Source organism: Coregonus lavaretus (assembly GCF_964263955.1).
Source record: "Coregonus lavaretus genome assembly, chromosome: 26".
Classification (NCBI taxonomy): Eukaryota; Metazoa; Chordata; class Actinopteri; order Salmoniformes; family Salmonidae; genus Coregonus; species Coregonus lavaretus.
In genome coordinates, this window is record NC_140013.1 from 27,059,131 (window position 1) to 27,071,690 (window position 12,560).

Here is a 12,560-nt window from a genome sequence, read left to right on the forward strand (position 1 = left end):
AGACAGACAAAGAGAGAGAGAGAGAAAGAGACAGAGAGAGAAAGAGAAAGAGACAGACAAAGAGAGAGAACGAGAAAAAGAGAGAGAGAGTTGTGGAGGGAAGGAGGCATCATGTCCAGACAGCAGCAGCAGCAGCAGCGATTCTCCGAGGTGGAAGATTAGTGATGAGCTCAGCGCCCCTGCGATGATGTCATGAATATAGGGACGAGCCCGAGGTTCTGTCTGAGAGAGAGGAGGGTTTGGGGGTGGGGGTGTAGATATGGTAGGGGCAGGCTGCAGAGCGTAACCTCCTTCCCCCCCCCCCCCCCATGTGCCCGAACACATGCTCAATTACCTCCCAGACCAACCAACCCCTGTCACAGCAGCTCCCATAACTGCTGAACATTACTGAAAATGTCAGAGAAAGGGGATACAAATTTACGACCAGGTCTGCCTGGGTGTATCCTCTCAGTTGTACGTGTAGTGTTTGAAAAATATATCTTGTCTATGGGTTGATGGAGAGATAAGAGAGGCAGATCCACCACAGGCATTGAGGAACACACAAGGGGAAAGGGTATGCTGTGTGTGTAATGTGACAGCATAATGTCCTCTCTCCTCCGTCATTGGATTTGATCTATCTTCTTCCTCAGCACATCCCTCTCTCCTGCCACATAGCAGACAGAGCATTAGTTTCTATGTCAGTCTTAGTTCAGTCGTAAATTATGCCATTGGTATCTGATGTTTATTTGAAGCCATAAGGTTTTCACCATCAGATATTATGTTCATGCTGGAGCACCGTCTTTGGTCTTGGCTCCAGTGGGTGGCCCCCCCCCAGACATTTGTTACTTTTTATTGATTCTGGCGTCTCGATGCTTCTGTCTGCGTAGATAAAGAGAGACAGAAGAGAGAGGGGGGTGGGTGGGTGGAGGAGTTAAACGGCGAGGGGCATAGTCACTTTGGATTTACAGCCGTGTGTGTGTGTGAGTGTGTGTGTGTGTGTGTTCAGGGTGGCAGAGAGACATAATTTATCTGGCCCAGGAAAAATAATTATTCAATTGGTGGTTCAGAGTAGCAGAGTAAAACACACAGTGCGTCATTAGGATCAGAACCTTCTACATCAAAGAGGTCAAAACACTTTTCATTGTAAAAAAAATAGCAATTAAAAAGAACCCAGTCTAAGTGATTATTACAGGTCTATAAAAACTACCATCCAAGGTGATGCATACAGTAGCAAATAAATTTTTTAAGTACAATTGTATTTATTGCTCTGCATTTTACTCTGCCTCTTTTTGCTCTTTTAGGATCCTCCTCACTGCGGGCCTACCCCCTCCTCTCAGTCATCACGCGGCAGCCCCCCAACATGCCCCCTCACCTCTCCCAGCCCTCATCTCCCGGCCAGGTTCCCCACCTGCCCCTGCTCTCCCCCCAGCACCACTCCCGGGTCTCCGAGCCCTCCCATAGCGAGACACCCGTCAGCATCAGCAGCGAGTCAGACACGGAGCACAGCACCCCCCGGCTGAAGAAACCCAGACGCAGTCGCACCATCTTCACTGAGCTGCAGCTCATGGGCCTGGAGAAGAAGTTCCAGAAACAGAAGTACCTCTCCACCCCTGATAGGTCAGTATCGTATTGCATCTCTCCTCTGATAGGCCAAAATGAAAGCACCCCAGAGGCTGATTGGTTACTTCCCTCCTGATAGATCAGTATTATAGTACGTCAAATTTCATACCGTATTACGTCCGGTGACGCTCACGTTTGTGAAAATGAACAATTCTGTGAAAGCAACCAAACTTCATAAAACATAAAACAAATGCAATAGCTGACTAGAGGTTCAGCATCAACATCATAACATTTTGATTTATGTCCTGGGTAATGTGTCATGTAATGTTACGTTCTCTAATCCTGGCATTACCTCAGCATTCTAGTTGAGACAAGAGTAACGTTTTAACCCTAAGCTCTTGAATAGCAAAAAGCCTCAACAAAGAAACACTGCTCTATTCAAGAAACTAGGGACATCTGCCAACACAAGCAAACAGAAATGTATTGCATTGATTTACTGCCAATCATGTAATATATGTGCAGGTGTATATACAATATATTTAGCTTTGTACACTGCATTTAGATGAGGTAATATCCATGTTAATATCGATGTCGTAGGTTCCAGTCCCTGGGTCATTTTCGAGACCTGACATATGGCAATAACACATTTTCCATTTTATTTTAAACTCCACTTTTAGATTTGGCCTACCGGACATATTTCCATTATAACCCAAATTAATGTTGAGCCATAAACCTCAGATTTTCCTTCGGTCGAGCAACAAGAACACCAGACAGCTAGTAAACCTCAGCAACACATGGTTACAACAGCTTGATCACAACGAGAAGATAAATCATTATTTTACAAAAACTCAACAGCCACAAAATGCTTTGAAAATGGTCAGTTATTTTTTATATTGTTGTAGATTTGTACTAAAAAGGCACCACTGTATTTACCGGAACTTTACCATTTTAAAACCTGTGTGTTCCTTCTCCTTGGCCCTGAAGAATCTCAAAAAGACTTGGAAGAGGATGTTTGTTATCAGCCCTGTCTATAGTGATTTAGCAACAAAACCACCGCGTGCGCAACTATGAGGCAAAACAGACGGGGTTGGCTTAGATTGTTGACAACATCTAAACTATATTTAGTCTCCAATGTTTATTGGAAACATAAATACATTTGTAAAATGAGCACTTGTTGTCTCTCAAATACATCGTTACAGTTGTTGATTAGCTAGCTAGCATATTCTTTGCAATAGTAGCATAGATGTGACATCAGCAAAACACCTCAAAACAAGACATGGTATCAAGAACAAGATGAAACTAGCTGAAACGAGACACCTACGATTCCCCACATGGCAGCTTCTTGTTATTGTTGCTAGCTATCTGGCCATTCAGAATCACAACAACACACAGCCTTCTGGCCCATTGAAGTGCGCACATTGTTTTCGGGACGTTGTCATCTAACCCGTCTATACACATCCCATCCCTGGGGAAAACCCCCACAATGCATCTCTTATTCAATGCAAATCACACTTCTCTGTTCTAGCTAATGAGCCACACCACGCCTCCTCTGTAAACTCCCAGGCAGGCTGAGGTAGGCTACAACAGCCCAGCAGTGATCCAAACGACCCATCTTGGCCTCAATGCCAAATCTTTATCATGCCAATAATCGAATTCCAACTGGCTGTGATTAACTAATTAAACCCACAGCTGGATGGAAAACATAAACAGAGAAAATCCCCTTTCAAAACATCACAAGTGTGGCATGCTCCTCATTTCACTTTGTTATGATCCAAAGATAACTCCTTGTCTCTGCTTTTTTTCTTTTGCTATTTGTTGGCTTGGAGACACTGTGGTCTTTGATTGAGACAGTGCTCTGAGGAAAACAGCATATAAAAAGTCCCCTAATACCACACCACAGACTGTAATGATTTAAATCATTAAGCAATAATGCTTTTATTTATAGTATAATCAGCATCATCATAATCATCCTTATGCATTAAGCTGCAACTAAAATCCCTGCTGATACAGGTTAGAGACTTGAACAGCAAACAGAGGACTTCTAAGTGCATCCAGCAGAGACATTCGTGCAGCCTGTCACTGTAAGTGTGTGGTTTCCCCCCATAGAAGACTAATGACCATAAATAACTGGGGTGCTTTCCTCTCCTGCAATTACTTTCCTTGCCTCCAGTCCCTCCACTGGGCGGTTTGACAGTCAAGCATGATGGACAGCTTGATTGCCTGTATTTTTGGTTTAGAGTGGTTTTTGCAAAGTATGCATAGACACTTTTCTTCTGCACTCAATCACTGAGGCCATGCGGCTGTCAATACTGTCTACAGTTGTATGGACTGGAGTTCCCTCTATGTAATACTTTCAAATCACGTCAGATAGAGATGGTGAGAGTAGAGGGAAGGAGAGGAAGGGAGAGAAGGGAGGATGAGAAGATAGGACGAGGGGAAAAGATTAGAGGGCAAGCTGATGGCTCTGTAGTAATCTAGTCTCTCTCTCTCACTCTCTCTCTCTCTCTCTCTCTCTCTCTCTCTCTCTCTCTCTCTCTCTCTCTCTCTCTCTCTGTCTCACCCCTCTCTCTCTTTACATCAAATGAAAACCAGTTCCACTCATTTCATCACGTGTGAATGACTTAGAATTGAGATGTGGCGGAAATCTCATTTATAAAACCTGATAAAGCCACCTCCCGCTGTAGGCTGATCCCTCTTTCACTGACCCCCCTTCCTGGGATATATGTTACATGCCATCCAATACCCTTATTAGTCATGGATCAGTGCACATGTGGTGGAAGTGTCCAGGATTCCATACCCCCCTGAACATCCAGATACAGATGCTTTGATTGGATGGCTGACCTCCCTTACAGATGTTCAATAAGGTCTCTCCTGTATGCTGCAGGTGTGAAGTCTCTCTCTGGACCATACGAGGGTTGTATCAAAGAGACTACAGTACCCTGATGCACCATGCCAGAATGGGGATATAAAGTCATGGTTAGGATGACAGCTAGTCTCAAAGGGGAATGCCATCTAGATGAAACAATGTATTTGCCTGGTGATGGTATGCATTTCAGGGCAGGATAGTCAACAGGTGATTGGAAAACAAAAGTAACTCATTCATTTTTGTTTTACTACTCCAGCTGCACCCTCTCTGTGTAAATCAATCAGAGGCGGTCAGTGCCGTTTAAGCTGAGGGAGGATACATTTTTTTCATAAGCATGGCCATATTTCTAATACAGCGTATTGGATGACTGTCATTCATTTTCCATTCACCCAGTTCAATGTAACAGTGATAGGTTTAGGCTACTACATGATACTCTAATTTTCCCTATATCCATCATGAGGTTGCTACAACCTAGCCTATGAATGACAGTTTACAATGTAGATGCACATAGTTTGAGAGACAAATTTGAGGTGACACATGGACAGACAGTGACATTCAATACCGCCTTGCACACTCTTGCATGCATATAGCTGATATAGGGTGTAATCATTAGTCCAACAGTTGCAACCGAGAGTTTCTATTGGACAAATTCAGGTATGTTTATCCCCATTTTGTTCCGTTTGCTTCCGTTTAAGAAACGTTTTTCAACAGAATCGGCGGATTGAATACACCCCTGATCACCACAGTTCCCTTTCAAAGCAGCCAAGTTGTATTCCTTCTCACATCTATGCGCTCTCCTCCTCTCACCCCTTCCCTTCGCTTGTAGACTTCAGTGCACAACACATCAGCTGTATGTGACCAGGCGAAAAACCTTTCCAAGTAAAACCACTACACACAGCCTACATCGTATTAGCTAAAGTAACTTCATAGTCAGCATAGCTAATAGAACTAACGCGTTTGTAAACCTGCTACAATCATGCAGTAACGTTACAGTGTACATTCAGTAAGCAATTACACCGGCAGGCCCCGGTGGCAACAAATTAGTCAAACCAAAAGCTTACCTTGACTTGGAAGAATTCCAGTGCTGTGTTGGAAAGTCATAGCCAGCTAGCTAACATAGCATCCCTCTGTTTGAGCAGGGTGTTTCAGTAGGCTAAACTAGCTAGCTGCATTTGCAAGCTAAGTAAATTAAACTGAAAGTGAAAAAAATAGATAAAATCTCTCTCTCTATTTCTCTCTTGCTTCTCCTTCATTTTGGAAGAAATTAATTTGTTCAACTACTGTCTTTCTCTCTCTTTGAGTCAACTACTCACCACATTTGAGTCATTTAGCAGACGCTCTTATCCAGAGTATGAGTGCATACATTTTCATACTGGCCCGCCGTGGGAAACGAACCCACAACCCTGGCATTGCAAGCGCCATGCTCTACCAACTGAGCTACAGGGGACTACCATCATGCACTGCAGTGCTAGCTAGCTGTAGCTTATGCTTTCATGACCAGATTTATTCTCTGATACTTTGATTGGGTGGACAACATGTCAGTTCATGCTGCAAGAGCTCTGATAGGTTGGAGGACGTCCTCCGGAAGTTGTCATAATTACTGTGTAAGTCTATGGAAGGGGGTGAGAACCATGAGCCTCCTAGGTTTTGTATTGAAGTCAATGTACCCAGAGCAGGACGGAAGCTAGCTGTCCTCTGGCTACACCATTGTGTTACCCTACAGAGTGCTTTTGAGGCTACTGTAGACCTTCTTTGCAAAATACTGTGTTTTAATCAATTATTTGGTGACGTGATAATATTTTGTATAATTGTATCTAAACAGGATAACCTTTTAAATGTTTTACTATTTTTATTTGTATGGAATTCACTGAGGAGGATGGTCCTCCCCTTCCTCTTCTGAGGAGCCTCCACTGAAATCAATTGTCTATCTACTTCTGCTTTTTATCTTATAAAGAAAGAACTCATGTTTCAGAAACATCTACTGTACACTGAGTTGCCATGTGTACTGTATGTCTTTGTTTCCCTGCAGACTAGACCTGGCCCAGTCCCTAGGCCTCACACAGCTTCAGGTGAAGACCTGGTACCAGAACAGAAGGATGAAGTGGAAGAAAATGGTGAGAGCGCCACACACCCATAACAACAATGACCCTGTGTCAGTGTAGAGAGAAGGAGTGATAGGGGTGGAAATGTCTGGGTTTGAGGGATGATGAGGGATGAGGGGCTGGGACACCAAAGTCTAGTCTAGTCAGGTCAGCAGCTCAGAGAACAAAAGGCTCAAACTGTTAACTCACCAGATTAATGACTGTACATGGAGCAGCTCAGAGCCATACATCTTCCCTTAATTGCTATAATAACCCCGGTTGCCTTTGACCGCGGCCAGCATTTATCACAACCCCACTGAGCCGTGTGTCTGTGTTTGTGTGGGATGTGTTGCTCCAGGTGCTGAAGGGAGGACAGGAGGCCCCCACCAAGCCCAAGGGCAGGCCAAAGAAGAACTCCATCCCCACCACCGAGGAGATTGAGGCAGAGGAAAGGTTGGCCAGGCTGTCTGAAGAGGAGAGGATGAGGAGGGCTTCCGAAGAGGACTTGGCCCACGGAATAGCTCCCCAGTCGGAACCCCAGGACCTCAGTACGGTCACCGGGGCAACAGAGACCCACAATCCCATGGCGATGAGCGAGGGTCGAGAGCAGCCACTCCCGATGCAGTCAGAGACACACGCCGCCAGCTAAATAAGACAGTTATTAATGTCTGAATGAAACAGGCAAAGACTGGTGCTGACTGGAAAACAGAAGCACTTACTGTAGTGCCTCAGGATCACAGAAAAAAGCCTGTCTGGTGTTGATTAGTCAGTCGTGTTTGAGGTTTGACTGGAGTGGGTGACATTCATAGATACGGTAGATCAGTTAGGTTTTGCCATATAACCTTTGCCATATACTGGAATAAAATTGTGTTGTAAAAATAGTTTACATGTAGATTCAGGCATATACACCCAAATGAAACATCCAGAATTGTACAGTGCATTTTGTCCCTGTGTTTTTATTTTCCTTTTAGAACAACAGTGTCACCTCCCCAGCCTCAGACCTGCTTGTTTACTGAGTGTCCTCCTTTAGTCGCATGCTATCCAGTTTGCCTGAGTGTTGTAGCTATATGTAAATCAAAACAGTGCCACAGATATAACATAAAATGACCACACTGGTCATAGTGCCTTTTTCTCTCAGAGGAAATTACAAGCTTTACCAGTCTAGAAACACCAAGGTTTATTAATACCAAATTCATTCAAGTGTTCTTTTACAGTGTTTGAATTTTTCTTATTAAAAAGAGCAACACTTTAGTAAATAATTACTATATGCTCTGAATTACAGTTAACACTGCCGTTGTACTTATTCTGTCAAGCTTTGTACGGAATTGTATTTCTGTCCCAGAGATACAGTATCGTCTCGTTTATTTGGTCAACTAACTTGTGTTGTGTTGCTTTACATTGGATAGGTTTCCAAAACAATATACTGTATTTAAATTTGTATCTATTAAGACATGCACTGTAACATACTGTAGTAATATTCTGGAATGAAAAATATATGTTAGATAATGATATATAGACTACCAGTCAAAAGTTTGGACACACCTACTCATTCAAGGGTTTCTCTTTATTTTTACTATTTTGTACATTGTAGAATAATAGTGAAGACATCAAAACTATGAAATAACACATATGGAACATGTAGTAACAAAAAAAAAGCATTAAACAAATCAAAATATATTTTTAATTTCAGGGGGTGGGGGGGGTGTACAAAAGATAGCCCATATTTGGTAAAAGATCAAGTCCATATTATGGCAAGAACAGCTCAAATAAGCAAAGATAAACAACAGTCCATCATTACTTTAAGACATGAAGGTCAGTCAATACGGAACATTTCAAGAACTTTGAATGTTTATTCCAGTAGAGTCGCAAAAACCATCAAGTGCTATAATGAAACTGGCTCTCATGAGGACTGCCACAAGAATGGAAGACCCAGAGTTACCTCTGCTGCAGAGGATAAGTTCATTAGAGTTACCAGCCTCAGAAATTGCAGCCCAAATAAATGCTTCACAGAGTTGAAGTAACAGACACATCTCAACATCTACTGTTCAGAGGAGACTGCGTGAATAAGGCCTTCATGGTCGAATTGCTGCAAAGAAACCACTACTAAAGGACACCAATAATAAGAAGAGACCTACTTGGGCCAAGAAACATGAGCAATGGACATTAGACTGGTGGAAATGTGTCCTTTGGTCTGGAGTCCAAATTTGAGATTTTTGGTTTCAACCGCTGTGAGACGCGGTGTGGGTGAACGGATGATCTTTGCATGTGTATTTCCCACTGTAAAGCATGGAGGAGGAAGTGTTATGGTGCTTTGCTGGTGTCACAGTCAGTGATTATTTAGAATTCAAGGCACACTTAACCAGCATGGCTACCACAGCATTCTGCAGTGATACGCCATCCCATCTGGTTTGGGCTTAGTGGGACTATAATTCATTTTTCATCAGGACAATGACCCAACACAGGCTGTGTAACAGCTATTTTACCAAGAAGGAGAGTGATGGAGTGCTGCATCCGATGACATAGCCGCCACAATCCCCCGACCTCCACCAAATTGAGATTGTTTGGGATGAGTCGGACCGCAGAGTGAAGGAAAAGCAGCCAACAAGTGCTCAGCATATGTGGGAACTCCTTCAAGACTGTTGGAAAAGCATTCCAGGTGAAGCTGGTTGAGAGAATGCCAAGAGTGTGCAAAGCTGTCATCAAGGCAAAGGGAGACTATTTGAAGAATCTCAAATATAAAATATATTTTGATTTGTTTAACATTTTTTTGGTTACTACATGATTCCATATGTGTTATTTCATAGTTTTGATGTCTTCACTATTATTCTACAATGTTGAAAATAGTAACATTAATCAAAAACCCTTGAACGAGTAGGTGTGTCCAAACTTTTGACTGGTTCTGTATATACAGTATATGTAAAGTGTTCTATTTTCATTTGGAGAAAAATATAGTATATCTAATCCTTTACCTTTCTATTTTGACACTGGGGGCGGAATGATTTTACTGCCACGAGGGAAGCCTCTTAAACTGTCAGAGACTGTAGAAATGAATAAATCACAGCCTGTGCCAAAGAAACGAGGAAACTGCCAAACATTTAAAATATTTTAGAGAGGTTTTTAGCCCGCAGGCCTTTGCATCAACGGAGCACTCCTCCAACTCTGTCTTACAAACTCCCCACATAAAACTGTCTTCAGCTGCTTCTCAACACTTTTATTTTCCGCTTTGGCCTCCTGTTGTTTCCTTCCAAAGATGTCTATTCGTAAAGAGTTTCTTTTTTTAAACAATTAATCTATTTTTGGTTTGATATAAACTAGTACAGTATTTTTGTGATGTAAATAATGCTTGTTGGTAAGTTACTGAATAGTTTTTTTGGCATGGACAACACAATGCTGATTGTTCTGTATGTTTTAATTTTTACCATATACAAGTGTGTGTTTCGTGTATTTAAATACACTTAATAAAATGACAATCATTTCCATATGAATGATGAAAGTCCCACATTATTATCTTATTATAATTAAATTTAATTTAATTTAATATGCCATTTAGCAGATGCTTTTATCCAAAGCGACTTACAGTCATGCGTGCATACATTTTTTTTTGTGTATGGGTGGTCCCGGGGATCGAACCCACTACCTTGGCGTTACAAGCGCCGTGCTCTACCAGCTGAGCTACAGAGGACCACAATTACTACTTTCTGGAAACATTTTGAAAAAAACATTGACCACATGCATGGACTCCAATTTTAGTTGATTTTCAGAAAACCACATGTGTATTTTAGCACTATTTGAACCAGAATGAAGTGTACTCCTGGGTTTATTTAATCTTCATCCATAAAAATATCTTTATGCTCTCACTATGCTAGGAGGAATCTTCGGTTTGATCTATAATAATAATAATAATAATAATATGCCATTTAGCAGACGCTTTTATCCAAAGCGACTTACAGTCATGTGTGCATACATTTTTACGTATCGGTGGTCCCGGGGATCAAACCCACTACCCTGGTGTTACAAGCGCCATGCTCTAGCAATTGAGCTACAGAGGACCATTGATATGCAATGTAACTACATTGATGTGGAACCCTCTGCCGACATGCAGCAAGAGGCTCGAGCTGAGTTGACACAAAAGGCTTGTCATAGATATGACACATCCCCTGCATACGCCAGAAGGCGAGGCCGCGAGGCAATGCATAATAGGACAACTTTACTGCATGTCACATAGAAAAATACATATTTCATCTATTTATTGACATCACTGTAGTTAATGAAACAGTTGCGTAAATCACTCATTTGTGCAAATCAAGTAAATTGTTAAACATACACAACATCTTTACATGAGTTTGTTTTATGAAAAACAATTTAACTACTGCAATAGTGCAGTAAAATTAAATAATTCATGAAGTTGCACTGTGCTCGTAGTACTTTCTTGAAGAGTTGACCATTAGAGAACAAAGACTTTTATGCACTCTGTGTTGTGACATGTATCATCTTGATCTTTTCTGCAAACACATTGGCCTTTAGTACACTGAGACACTCCTCTTTGACCCAGGTAAGGCAAGCTAGCTATGCTGTAAAGTATATTGTTAGTGCATGATACCAGACATGGATGATTTGTAAAGCAAACAGTGCAGGTTTGCACTGAGTGAGATGCAATGTGCTCTAACGCCTTGTGTAAACACAGTGAGGATGCTTTCTATGAGTGTGTATTGAGAGGCGTACAGCAACCCCTGGGCTCTTCTTTGAACCATCAGTACAGCCCTATAGGCAGGAAGTGGTGGTGCGATGGGGGGTGAGAGGCAGGTCTGTGTGTGGGTGTACTGGTCTGAGGAAGGTCAAGGTGGAGGATGGAGGGGAGGGGAAACTATTTCGAAGTATCTTTTTCTTCAGGCCTAGCACTATAGTACAAGCCAGTGTACAATTTGAACAGGCAAGGCAAGATCTCTCCATTGTATTAAAGCTACACAAATATGAGTCTTATTTTCGGGGACATGCGGGGGAAGGGGCATCAGCATGATGACAACTGCCAACCTTAACAAGCATTGTTAGAGCATCAGCTCAGTTTATATTTACTTTGGCCAGAACACTGACTGTAACATGAATAAGAGGCTGGATATCTGCAAATGGAGCCAGACTATGTCATGTTTTCACTGTCATTGTTTTTTGTCAAGACCCCATCATTCTAAGCCATGGAATAAAAATAATACCTCATCATTGAGTATGATGACTGTGAATCATATTTCCATGCCAGTCGACGGCACGAAAACTTAGATGTAAAGATGCCAAGGATCACATAAAGGATCTACCAAGGAATTACTGAGTTTCATTATTGACTGTTGCATTGAACTGTTCCCAGTCATTTGTTTTGGCCGATGTCTATGTTTGATTATTTTAAATTTACAACACCACTTGCCAGCCAGAGCCAGATTGATGTTGAATGAGAAGTGATTCACTCAACCAAGCCACCTGGTTAAATTAGGACTAGAAAACCAGATAGATTGGAGCAGGTACAGTGGATCTGTTTTAATTGCAGAGACCGAGGGTTACATGTCCCTATTAAAGCCTTGTGAAAACAAAGGCTGTGGTTGGCAGCCAGCTAGGCAGGCAGGCCTGTTGTATGAGCTGTGAGCTGAGGCGAGGGGAGCGGCAGGTCTCTACAGGCAGGGAGCAGAGCACTGCTGCTGGGTAATTGTTGTGTGGCGATGTAAGGAAGGGCTACAGAAACAGCCCTGGGTAAAACACAAGAGGTCTTATTGGAGAGCCTGTAATTTTGTCACAGGTTCAGACTCAGGTCATGAAGAGTGGAGCTGGTGTCAATCCCCAAACACCCCCCAGTAAGACATCCATCGCGCACCTTCACCTGTCAGCTTAACTCATGCTCTGCAGGCAATTAGCCCTGCCAAGTTGAGGGGTGCTCTCAGTGTGTGTTTTAGTCTCTTCTCTGTTATGACAGGGGAAGCAATTTCTAAATACCAAGGGTAGGAGCCACAGCAGGCGTACTAAAGTCAATAGAGGGAGATCTTCCCAACAACAGGAACAATCAGCCTATTGTTTTCAACAGCAGCAGAGGTGAA

General features: G+C 42.4%; 1 protein-coding gene across 2 annotated transcripts in view; it reads left to right on the forward strand.

Moving 5' to 3' along the window:
• LOC311101827 (homeobox protein BarH-like 2) overlaps positions 1-9,549 on the forward strand; it is a 15,178-nt gene extending 5,629 nt beyond the window's left edge. For both annotated transcript variants that reach the window (XM_084143038.1, XM_084143037.1), the window contains 3 exons: positions 1,281-1,596; positions 6,435-6,519; positions 6,845-9,549. In XM_084143038.1, the coding sequence (XP_083999164.1) occupies positions 1,281-1,596; positions 6,435-6,519; positions 6,845-7,135 (692 nt within the window). In that variant the 3' untranslated portion in view covers positions 7,136-9,549. The remainder of the gene's footprint in view (positions 1-1,280; positions 1,597-6,434; positions 6,520-6,844) is intronic.
• The last annotated feature ends 3,011 nt before the right edge of the window (positions 9,550-12,560 follow it).